The sequence below is a fragment of the Maniola hyperantus genome, chromosome 12 (genome assembly GCF_902806685.2).
Source record: "Maniola hyperantus chromosome 12, iAphHyp1.2, whole genome shotgun sequence".
In the NCBI taxonomy this organism is placed as follows: Eukaryota; Metazoa; Arthropoda; class Insecta; order Lepidoptera; family Nymphalidae; genus Maniola; species Maniola hyperantus.
The window spans coordinates 10,457,040-10,470,403 of record NC_048547.1 but is presented as its reverse complement, the minus strand read 5'-3'; the positions used below and the strand labels follow the sequence as shown (position 1 = coordinate 10,470,403).

The 13,364-nt window shown below is 36.4% G+C and overlaps 1 protein-coding gene across 3 annotated transcripts in view; it reads left to right on the top strand.

The window, feature by feature from the left end:
* The window catches only part of ec (echinus), an 88,468-nt gene that overhangs the window by 12,570 nt on the left and 62,534 nt on the right, over positions 1 to 13,364 (top strand). For all 3 annotated transcript variants that reach the window (XM_069502256.1, XM_034973734.2, XM_069502255.1), the window contains one exon: positions 254 to 494. In XM_069502256.1, the coding sequence (XP_069358357.1) occupies positions 327 to 494 (168 nt within the window). In that variant the 5' untranslated portion in view covers positions 254 to 326. The remainder of the gene's footprint in view (positions 1 to 253; positions 495 to 13,364) is intronic.

Below are 13,364 nucleotides of genomic sequence, written 5' to 3'. Positions count from 1 at the left end.
CAAACACTATTTTTTAATATGCCGGTTGCTACTATGATTTCACCGATAAAGCAAGAGATATTTCATTGCATAAAACACACAACATACTTATGAAAACTCCGAAAACGAATTATAACTCCCAAAAGTTAGTTAACTATCCAATTACTTACTCTCCCAGAACCAGACAAAAAGATGATTTGACACAGACCTATACCATACCCATATTTTGTATTTAATTTACCTTGGTTCTTAACAAGATATTTTGTTGTTTCAGAAATGCTTTCAAGACGTTGCTCTCCAAGTGGCGTCGCGCATATTTTATCGAAATGGCGAGCTTGTGACGTGTAATGGCGACCGCCATGGCGACTCCCGCGCATGAAGTCTACCTGCACGGCAGTGAACTGCGGCCCCAGCACTCCAGGGAAAGCTCACGGGATTCGGGAATTTTCCACACTACCAAGGGCCTTTGGAATGCCCCGGGTCAGAACAACTGCTTTCTTAATAGTGCGGTCCAGGTAAGCGATAACGTAAAGTCCCGCAAATTGCTATTACGCTGGAACCATGTCTCATTACTATCGAAATGATATGATGAAAATGAAAATATACTATCAGCTCGAAACTTTTGTCTAGTGCTGACGTCACTAAAATGGCGGCCACGCGTATTAGCACTTTCCAGGACTTATACTTTACAGTTCATTAGGATACGTAAAACCGCTGATGTTGTATCTGTGCAGTAAGGCCATTTATCTTTATGGTGGTAAATTATGTAAGGCGACGGCGGGTGTTGGGACTTCAGTTAAGTTTTCATTTCAGCAGGACACAGAGAATTCAACTCCTAGAGTACGCATATTCAAGGTTTTGCGTGAAACAAAATCGTAAAATGTTGGCGGGGGACAGGGGAGAATGCTTTGTTGTGATTGGTGGACTTAAAAGTCACGTAATCAAAACAATGTGCCGAATAAGGGTACCAAACGGGCGTGGGCCGACTTTTATGCTAAGCAAGTGCCTAAGCTTGGCGAGCGGGGTGTTCGGCTATTAGGCGTCTATAGGTGGTGGTCTGTGCAGCAGGATAACCATAATAATAATGGCCATCCACAAACAAAGCCCTTTCTAGTTGCCCAGCGGTCCTTTTATGTGTAAAGAACCTTCAGCTTAACGTGATGTAAAGGGGACTATACAATGCCAGCAGTCCCCGCGAGCTGGTGTCTACTGCTCGATTTTTGACCATCGACACGTCTTGCGATCAAACGAAATCCAGTAAATGTGTACGCGAAGTTACTAGTACTTACGGTAGTAAAGTATCTACCTACACCAATCGATAAAATCTAGCAAATCTATATGAAGCGGATAGATTTTAAATTCCCAAAACGCAGCATATCGACTGACAATAACGATTGCCAAATATCAAGCAAATCTGTAAGCACCTTTACAGTGCCGCAGCCGGGCACTGGTCAATTTGCATGCGCCCAGAGTGGGCACGGACAGGACACGAAACGGTCTAGCATAAATAACTTCTAACTTCTAAGGTTTACTTAAATTAAAACAGTAAAAACTGTCAGGTCAAATAGTGCCTACCTACAATATGTTCGGTGACATATCCACATAACGGTGAGCACTCATTACCACCGGACCGTCTTCGTTTTTCTGTTCCTTTAATAGCAACAGTACTCTCTGAGGAATACAGTTTACTTTAGAATGTCGTTGTTGAAGATAATACTGGCTTTGGACGTCGAGGGTCGGACGATGACGTGACTCTACCAACATATGAGAACCTGTTTGCTTTAAGCTCTGGTCAAACACAACGCGTTACGGCAACTAATTAATTTAAAGACTCCTAGAAGTTGTAAATCAAGGAATTGTATAAAAAACCGGCCTGCCTGGAAGAGATCGCTTTAGCGATAAGGCCGCCTTTGCATGCTACATCTATTAGAATAAGATCCTGTATTGTGTTTTTTCAATGTTTACTTTGTGTTGTGTGCAATAAAGTGTCAATAAAAAACCGGCCAAGTGCGAGTCGGGCCTTGATCTTTTAAGGTTTTTTCTGGTTCCTTTTTCATGTATGGGAGCCCCCTGAAAAACAATTTGACTGAATTTCTAATTCGGATCAACGTTCTACCAAATACCAAAATTTCAGGTTTGTAAATCATTTTGTCTACGAGCTAGATAGAGTGACATTATTATTAGTGTGACATTATTAGGGGTCCGTTTTACCCTTTGGTTACGGGACCTTAAAAATGGAGTCTGCAGAACATACATAGTAAGTGCAACGCCGCTGTCGTTCCATTCCATGCGCTCTCCGTGAGTTCCCCGTTGAATATAGTTCCCGGAAGGATTAGATATTTGAGAATGCTTCCACTGCTCACACAGAATTTAAAGTACTTAGTACTTACCTACTTCAGCTTTCTAGATTCAGTCCGAGCACAATCAGTAGATAGGTACGTCATATATCTCTTTCGCGGCTTTTACTAAGCTTTAGGCCCGGACTTCACCAGCGGAGACGAGACAAGAGCAGAGGAGATGTGATTTAAACAACCAATAGAATTTCGTTATTCCCGCATCTCGTCTCCGTTCTGCTTCAGTGGATACCACTGAGCGGAGATGTGTCATATTTGTATGGCACGATCGATGCGGAGATGTGAGTTGTGCCTGAGCTGGACGACCGGCGACGGTACAAAGCGGAGATGTGAGCTGTCCCTCGCAAGCTGGCGACGGCGCGTAGAGAAGACGAGAAGAGATGTGAGCTGCGTGCAGTGAGCGGCGTCGCTTCAACTCTACATCCAACGCTCGCCGCACGCAGCTCGGTTTCGCTCTAGCCAGCACTCATCTCCGCTCCAGTCTAGCCAGTACGCATCTCCGCACAGCTTCGGTGGATACACCCTTGCTGAAAAACATCTCTTCTCGTCTCCGCTTCAGACATCTCCGCACATCTCCACTCTGGTGGAGTCCGGGCTTTATTGATGAAAAACCACAAGAAAGTTTGTCGCAGTGACAGTGACTCCAGATGATATTTAACCTTTTATTGTGTTCTTTTATTGTGTTTGACAGTCACAGCTTTATATTTTCCAAATTCTTAGAACCTTGCCAATTATTAGCAATATTCTTATAGCATTATATAAAGTTCCTAATTATTATACTATTTCGCTTTAAATACATTTATTTCTCAATAAACAACACAACAGTTCTCTTACATATCGAGAATCACAACTGTTTACATTACAATTAATTCATTTCAGCCTTTATTTTATTAATTTCCCTTATAACTTTTACTTTCACACGATTTATATAACCTTCAGAATTCAGATAAGTATTTATCGTATTTGACGAAATCGAGTTGGATTTCTTCATTATACAATAAATCCTTAACAACTTATTTTATTAGCGTTGATGTAATATAGACAAGAATCTTACGCATCGTTTCCTTTGTGGGGTCATGAGAAGATCTGGTTTTGATATTTTTTTATTTTTGGTTAAAAAGTTGCGGTCAAACGATATTGATATTATAGAATAACTCCTTATCCTCGTTAATATTATCTTAGATTTTTTTAAAGAAAGAAAAATATAATTACTACCTACTCGTATTTCTTTGAACTTCAGTTAGTTGTGTAGGTAATATTATGTAGGTAGTTGTGGACTAAGAGACAGCGCGTGCCAGACCTTCGTTACTTTATAAAAGCTGAAAGTGCATTGCCAGACACTTAATAAGTATCATGGCAAACGCCTACCAGACACCCGTTTTGACGTGATTTCTAATAATATTCCGAAGAAGATATGAAATAATTAGACTTTAAACTTTGACGTAACATTTTTTACACCTTTATTACCTGTTATCGCCCAAAGTCACCATGATACAAACAAACGTACCTCCCAGTGCTGGATACGCAGCTTTTATTAAATTATTATTATTTGTTGTTGTAGCGGCAATAGAAATAACCATTCTGTGAAAATTTCAACTCTACCTATTACGGTTCAGGAGATAAAGCCCACTGACAGACAGACGAATGGACGGACGGACAGCGGAGGCTTAGTAATATAATCCCGTTGGCATCCTTGGCTACGGAACCCTAAAAATGATCACGTTGCTCCGACACGCAATATTTAGTACTCACGCGTGATGAGATTCCAGCGTCGTTGACCGGTTGATAAACCGATCCAATTTACATACACGTAATTACGCTGGGTAACAGAGGTAACACAAAAAACTGTTCTTGACTCTCCCACTTACGATTCGATGAAGACGGGGGCCTCGGCCGATGTCTATTAAAATACCTTGATAAAAACGGAAAACCCTACCTAGTTTAGAAAAAACTACAGAACATAATTAGGTAAGTACCTACTAAGGCATTCCGAACCATTGGTAGATAGTAGATACGTTTGACAACTATGGAGTAAATTAAACTCCTTACCTAAATATGCCTATAACTGCTGTTACTAAAATAGTTAAAAGTTATTGCAAGGTTTTTGTTTTATTAAGATTTTTTAATGCTAAAGAATAAATGTTGCTTACCTATATTTTTTTTAAATGTTAAACGGTTGTTCAGTTCTAATTTCTAATAGCATATTGAAGATTCAGTCTGCTATTTTATATAGCTAAGACCAAGTATAGGTACTGAGTCCCTAAGCTCGTTTTAAAAGATTTAACGCATTAGTGGTACTCTAATGCAAAAATTCCAGGTTAGGCATACTACGTTAGGCTGAAGGATGAATGCTTTCTGTACGCTTTGATGATAATGCATGAAACGCTGGAGTGTGCCACGAAGTAGGTACCTACGGCCCTACGTATAAGGAAAAAGCGTGAATTGTTGGCACGAGCGAGGAATGTAACAAAAAAACGAGTTATCCTGCAAAAGGCATTTGTGTCTGGGGATGCGACGACATGGACAACTCAAAGATTACGTCCCGCGTTGATTGATTACAGGACAATTCACAATAAGCCTTCAAAGAAAAGTATTTGTTTTTCATTTGTTGGTAATTCTATACGTTTTTATTTTAAGCTTCCAGAAGACATATTGGAGATGTCTCTCAACAAGTTCAAAGTTTTCATAAAGCGTAAACTTATTGAAAAATCCTATTACAATGTAAAGGATTATTAAAATGATAAGAAAGCTTGGAAATGAGTTGCTTAACAGCTTTGTGATAGTTCTAATAAGTTTAAGTGATTTTTTTAAAGTGGTGATATTAATCATATTCTTATACTAGATGATGCCCGTGACTTCGTTCACGTGGATTTAGGTTTATAAAAAACCCGTGGGAACTCTTTAATTATGGTCCTCCCCGGGATGTAAGTAGGTACCAAATTTTATAAAAATCGGTTAAACTGTTGGGCCGAGAAAAGCTAGCAGACAGACAGACAGACACACTTTCGCATTTATAATATTAGCATGGAGTATGGATTAATCAGTACAAAAATATGATGAGTTTCTTTTAATTGACTTTTTCTACTCTCCACCTTCGTTACTATCTTATGACCAATGTGCGCGTTCCCATAAAACCTACATAACTAATGGGAGCACGCAACAGCCCTATCAATCTTTGTAACAGGTTTAAAAATTGCCTCATTGTCTCATGGTTACTCTATTTTCAAATTAAATCTCTACGGTCATTGATCTTGAGTCTTGACACGGCAGAAGCACGGCTTTTATAGAAGTAGCGAGAGCAAAGAGATAATACAGTGCGACAAGGCTATCTTGGCGCGTGGCAAAAACCGGAACTAACGTTGCCATCTTCTTAAGAGCGTTTATTTGTTGGCTAAAAGAGCAAAAAAATTACTAATCGCTTATGAATCCTCTTAAACAAACTGCTTACCTGTTAGATATAGCGCCACATCTTTGACTTCGCTACTCCTAAGAGATATAAAACAATCTGTTCTCTTTTACTAATTACCCTGATATCCTTATCTGCTACCACCATTTCCTTAAGCTCGTCAAGTGTCATAAAAAGGGCTCTTCAGGCTTCACACGTCATGTCATTGTTGTTATCTCCAGCTCACGGATTTATTACTCTACTACGGTGTTTACTTGTGTAAGTAACTATGTACCTGCCTACTATGTAGCGAGTGCATTCTATCACTTCCTTGTTTAAAGGTAATTAGACCCACCGTGTCGCAGTTAGTGTTAAGAAATATATTACGTTTCGGCTTTATTTCCTTAACTTGGATCAGAGTCGTTGGAAAACATTTTGCTCTCCAAAAAGTTAATTGCTGAGTTTCTGGCCGGCTCTTCTCATTAGAAGCTGCTTTCTGAACCAGTGATAGAGTCCATATCATAGAAAAAATTATATTTCATTTAGGATGGTTATTCCACACATTAAACATGCGATAGTATTGCATTGGCGCTTTTATTTTTTCAGCATTTATTGAATTTAAATTTGAAATGCTGAAAATAATATGATCTGGGGTTCAATGCTTGAACTTTCCTCACGATTTTTTTAACCAAAATATTTAATCAAGCATTTATTAATATACTGACCCAGAATTTTATATGGACTTCTTCCCTTGAATAGGTACCTACCTGCACTCTTATAACATCAAAGAAAATGTTTGAAGACCGCTGATGCAACGCTCCTTTGCCTATAAACAAAACCTATCGAAAGAAAGTTTATAAACTATTTAAATGTATGTAATGTACCTACCTATTTAGAGTGTATGTTTATGTATAGATACCTATAGTTGCATAGCGATTCGCCGTCTTTACAGTTCTATAAGTTCTTAAGCATGGGTTACCTAGAAGAGATCACTGGTAGTGATAAGGTCGCCCTTTTTTAAAGCATATCCTGTATTTTTTATTCTTTGTCATAGTATTAAGCAATACAATTAAGTTTTAAATTAAATTAGGTACTTCAGGTTTCCGTTACTCCAATATCAAACAATTTAAAATTCAGAGTTCTACCACAGAGTAAGAATATAATATTACATACAGAGGTTCGACGAAACCGTCTAGACAGAGCAATCAAGCGGTTAGTGCGTGACGAAGAAGCGACGTTGGGCCTACTAGGCCTACGTTGAAGGGTCGTCGCAGTGTCGTCAATTTCCCTACCATTAGATCAAAGTCGTCGAACTATTGTGTCTCTCTTTATAGTACTTAATACGTTCACTGTTGGATCTCTACTTAGTAGCATCTTCACAATAAATTCTAGTGCTAGACGCTAGTACCTTCTAGTGTAAAAATAATATTGTAAGGTATATGTTTTGTCCTCTTCATAAAACAGACGTGTGAGCAAGAAAGAAACCATTGGCTCCTGAAACGTAATTCCCTGTAATAGTCGTGCCCTGCGTCTCTAAACAATCCTCTTTGAACAGGTGCACGTGTGCTTACATAAGTTATTTTACAAACTATTATGTGTGCCTCTCACTCACGTACACTCACTATGTTTACGTTTAGCAGTACTATTATATATTCTGTGGTTTAGCATCATTGCTTTCTATGATATCCACTCCTAGTACAACTTTTTATATATGTATCTGGCTACAGTACATAACCCACGTTGACCATGTTTAGGTTTCCGTACCCGAAGGATACCAACGGGACCGTATTACTACTAAGCTCTGGTGCCCGGCTGTCCGTCCGTCTGTCTGTCAGCGGGCTGTATCTCATTAATTGTAATAGATAGAGAGTTGAAATTTTCAGAAATGCGTATTTCTTTTTACTATTTCTGCTATAACAACAAAAAACACATACAAATTTAAAGTAATTAAAAAGTGTTTTTATTTTTATTTTGTTTGTTTGAAAGTAATCAACAGCGTAATTACATAATTATTATTTAAATCTTTTAGATTTAACAGAAGGCCACAAGAGATTACTTAAAATTATAATGAAAACTATTTTAACAGAATAGATTTAACAGATAGATAATCACAAACAATAAATTTAAAAAGGAATTAAGAAACTATCATCGTAAAACAAAAAAAAAGTAGCTAACATCTAAATATGCATGCAATCATACACTCCCATTTACACACACACACACATGCACACACGCTCACACATACTCATAAGCACACACTCACACACGCATACACACACACATACAATCATACACACACTGTTGTAATTTTCTTTTATTATTGTATATACCTACATTTATTCTAACTCTATTCTGTTAAAATAGTTTAATTATAATTTTAAGTAATCTCTTTTGGCCTTCTGTTATACCTAGATTTAAATTTAAATAATAATTATGTATTTACGCTGTTGATTACTTTCAAATAAACAAAATAAACAAAATAAGATTTAGACACAATAGTGTGTGTGTATGCTTGTGTGTGTGTGTGTGTGTGTTTGTGGTGTATGTGTGTAAGTGGGAGTGTGTGATTGCATGCATATTTAGATGTTAGTTATTTTTTTTTTGTTGCGATGATGGTTTTTTATTTCCTTTTTAAATTTATTATTAGATAGGTAAAATAAGTCAAACTCAGCGTATTGTTTGTTATAAGTACGTACCAAGCGTGGAAATATAGAATTTCGAGTATAATTTGAGTTAGGTTTGGGAATTTGTTATTTCTTGTACGACCCGCCTTTGACCTATTTTTCCTCCTTTCATACGGTCTATCTACTAAATAGGTAGATACTAGATAGGTAGATACCTGCTTCAGTTGTATTGTACACCAAATTATGGACATTAATCCTATTCTAATTTCGTACACGTAACCTGTATCCAGTAACAGCAACACACTGTCTATAAAGTCCCGTGACACGAATTCCTCGTAGCAGTGCATAGCAAACCAAAGTAACCAACACATCGTCAAACAAATCCAGTAAACATAAACGTGCTTGTTTATGTAGGTACGCTGTGTAGCAAATGATTCAGATTAGCTGCCGTTCCACGAAGAGCGGTAATAATCAAATACAATCTTTATTTCATGTAAGACAACTTGTTCCTCTTACGTCAAGATTCTACTACCGGCTCGGAAACCAGATAAAAGCACCTACCTACTAAGAGGAGGCGCTAAGAAACTCAGCAGTTACTCTTTTCAAAAAGCAGCTATTTTCTAGTGAAAATAACATTTTTCATTTCCACCAAAATGCGAGATATAGGTTGTTAGATTCAAATAAAACCTAAGCGCTATTCATGTAGCAGAGACAACTCATAGACAAGTGACCAATTATTGTCAATGTCGTACGTAGGTGTCACCTGTCATGTGTCAACGTCAATTGATAGACTTGCACTTGTAAGATTTTTGGCCAGAGCCGTGCACACTAAGCTCATTGTATTAATATTAATTACTAAGATAATCCAAGTGTAAATATTAAAATAAAGCCAGATAATTTAAAGAAACATTATTTTATTTAACACAACGTTACATGGCGCAGCCGTTTTCGAACAAAACATCAGATTAAAACGGATTACAAGTTTGGACTGAACAAAGACAATGGCTGACGGGGCAACGACTACGATGCAAGGTGACATGTGTGGTGTCGAATTTAAGATGCCGCGAGGAATAGATCTGGAAGATTTGGATACGTGCTGGCAGCAGTGGCAAAAATTCAAGGATTCGTTTAAGATATTTATGCTGGCGGCGGGTTTTGAGAAGTTGTCTGAACCAAGAAAAGCAGCATTATTATTAAATTGCATTGGATCTTCAGCCCTGGAACTATACCTCAACGTATTAAAAAAAGAAGATAAACCGAAATTAGAGGAAGTTATCAAGTTATTCGACGAATATTTCAAGCCGAAAAGTAATGAAGTAATGGCAAGTTACAATTTTAATAGAAGAGTACAACAAGACGGAGAAAATTTTGACACATTTTACTCAGACTTAAGAAAACTGGCAGACAGCTGTAACTTTGGTCAACAAAAGGACAGGATGTTACGGGACAGACTCGTCATCGGCGTGAAACAGACACGAGTGCAACAAAAATTATTAGAAATTAAGGACCTCACACTGGACAAGGCACTGGACATATGTCGATCAGCGGAGCTGTCCAGTCAGCAACTTATGGTGCTACACAGCTCGGAGGTGAATGCGGTGGCAGCAGCAAGCACAACCCGGCAGCTGACTACCCCGGCGAGCAACAATAGCAAAGCTAAGTATAGTAGGCCCCATAATAATATTAATAATAAGAAAAATTGTCAAAATAATTATAAAAATAACTTGAATAAAAACAATTATCAGTGTAAAAAGTGTAATAAGGTACATGGTCCTAGGCAGTGTCCAGCCTTTGGAAAAACTTGTTTAAAATGTGGAAAATTAAATCATTTTAGTGTAGGATGTATGTCTAAGAATCAAAAGCTGGATAATATTAATAACATTCATGATTTATGACTAGTATACTCAATAGATTTTACTAAAAATGAATGGAATACATTGTTGCAAGTTGAAAATAAGAGGGTCTGTTTTAAGTGTGACACGGGGGCCCAAATAAATGTTTTGAGTTTGCGGGACCTTAAAAAAATTGTCGATGATGAGACAAAAATAAAAATGTCTGAGACAAAAACCATAATAGAAGTCTTTGGTGGAGGAAAATTATTTCCTATAGGAAAGGTCACATTAAAAGTATATTCTAATAATAATATTAATAACAATGAGTGGTTCAACACTGAGTTTTTAATTATTAATGAACCGGTTAGACCGATCCTAGGGCTAAGCTCTTTGGTAAAGCTTAGGCTCTTAAATACTAATAATAATATTAATACACTTACAAGTTGCACTAATACTAATATGAAAATGAGTAAAGACTCAATTGTTAATATGAATAACGAACTGTTTCAGGGAGTCGGGGAGTTTAAGAGCTCACTGCAGCTACGCATTCAACCTGGCGTGGAGCCTGTGGTGCGACCCCCACGGCGAGTGCCTAACGCACTGAAGGATCGCCTTGCGGACAAGTTGGAAGCTCTGGTGAAGCACAAAGTCATCGCGAAGGTCGATCACCCTAAAAGTTTTGTAAGCAACTTGGTTATTATAGAAAAGAAAGATGGTTCGCTTAGAATTTGTTTAGATCCTAAAGATCTTAATAAAGTATTAATAAGAGAACATCATTTGATTCCCACCATTGATGAAATTATAACTAAACTTTGTAATAAAAAGTATTTTTCAGTGCTAGATTTATCCGATGGTTTTTATAATATTAAACTTTCAGAAGATTCGAATGATTTATGTACATTTAATAGTCCATTTGGTTGTTATAAGTTCCTAAGAATGCCATTTGGTTTATCAGTAGCACCGGAAATTTTCCAAAAATATAGTGAAACAGCCTTTGGAGATATTCCAGGCGTGATAGTGTACTGTGACGATTTGTTAATATGTGGTGAAACTGAACAAGAGCATGATGCAATATTAAAAAAGGTTTTTGAACGGGCTAGAGAACATAATGTTCGCTTTAATAAGAATAAATTTCAATATAAATTAAAAGAGGTGAAGTATTTTGGCCATATTTTTTCTGAGAAAGGTATGCAAATAGACCCAGAGCGGGTAAGTGCAATTATTAATATGAAAAGTCCCAATAATAAAAAAGAGTTACAGATTTTCCTTGGCATGGTCAATTATTTAAGAAAATTTATACCTAACTTGGCTGATATTGCATCAACGCTTCAGTTATTATTAAAGAAAGATGTTGAGTGGTTATGGACGGAAGTTCATGAAAATGTTTATAGTAATATTAAAATTAAATTAAGCCAAGCGCCCATTTTACAGAATTTTAACAGTAAATTGCCTATAACGATTCAGTGTGACGCATCAAAGAGTGGTCTCGGATGCTGTTTACTTCAAAATGGTAAACCAGTTTGCTTTGCTTCAAGAAGTTTAACACCTGCAGAATGTAATTTTTCCCAAATTGAAAAAGAATTGTTAAGTATAGTATGGGCAACTAAGAAATTTCATTATTATATCTATGGTCATAAGATTACCGTAGTTAATGATCATAAACCATTAGAAAGTTTATTAAAAAAGCATTTACATGAGGTACCGTCTCCTAGACTACAGAGATTAAAGTTAAAGTTATTAAAATATAATTTTGAATTTAAATATTTACAAGGTAAACAAATGTACATAGCAGATTTGTTATCAAGGTCGTATCAGGAGTGTAATGATACAGATGATTCTTATATGTATGAAGTCATACACTGTATAGGGTTAGCACAGAAATTAGAATGCACAGAAGAACAAAAATTAGTATTAATCTCAGAAAGTTCTAAAGATGAAGAGTTATTAAAAATAATTGAATTTATACAGAATGGTTGGCCGGACAAAATTTCTCATATTCCAGATGTAATAAGAAGTTATCATAAATTAAGAGCTGAACTTAGTGTGGACGATAATTTAGTCTTCTATAATGATAGGTTAATAGTACCGAAGTGTTTAAGATTGAATGTCATTAAAACTTTACATGAAGGGCATGTAGGTATGTCAAAAATGAAGCAGACAGCTAGAAGGTTGTATTACTGGCCTTATATGGACTCTCACATTGAAGAGTATGTTAAGAAATGCTTTCCTTGCCAAACGCATCATAATAGTAATGTTAAAGAGCCATTATTATCACATCAAGTTCCCAACCTTCCATTTTTAAAATTAGGTATAGATATCATGGACTTTAGAAGGAAAAGTTATTTAGTAGTATATGACTATTATTCTAAATGGTTAGAGATAAAATACATATCCAGTAAAACTGCTACAAGTGTAATTAATACATTAAAAGATATTTTTAGTACTCATGGAATACCTGCAGAAATAATATCTGACCATGTTCCATTTGATTCGAGGGAATGTAAAGAGTTTGCACATAATTGGGGATTTAAATTTACTTATACTAGTCCAAGATATGCCCAAGCGAATGGTATGGCTGAAAGAGGGGTACAAATTGCGAAGAAAATGCTAACAAAATGCCACGAAGATAGAACTGATGTAAGGCTAGCATTATTACAATATCGGGCTTCTCCCGTTTCTGGTACAAATTTTTCCCCCAGTCAGCTACTAATGAATAGAAATTTAAAAACTAAGTTGATTGTTAGCTCACAATACCTAACACCTAAGTTAAATCAGAATGTAACTCAACAGTTTAATGATGTACAAACTAGAAATATAAAAAATTATAATAAGACAAGTCGATTTAAAAGTAAGTTTACTGTAGGGCAAAAAGTTTGGTTCAAAAAAGAGCCAAGTAAGAATATTTGGTCAGAAGGCGAAATTGTTAGATATAATGGATATAGAGCATATGTAATAATAGACAAAAATAATGTACAATATAGTAGAACCTCGTTTCATATTCGACCGGCGGCGTAGACTTTGTGTTTCAATCAGACAGGCTGTCCATCGCTGGTTGAATGGGTAGTTTAAGAGTCAATAATTGTAGTAAATTTAAGAAGTGTGGCACAATAATATTATAAAATTAATTAAGTAATAATTATGTAAATTGTAAATTTAAAAGGGGATGATTAGTTATGTAAAATTAAAAGGG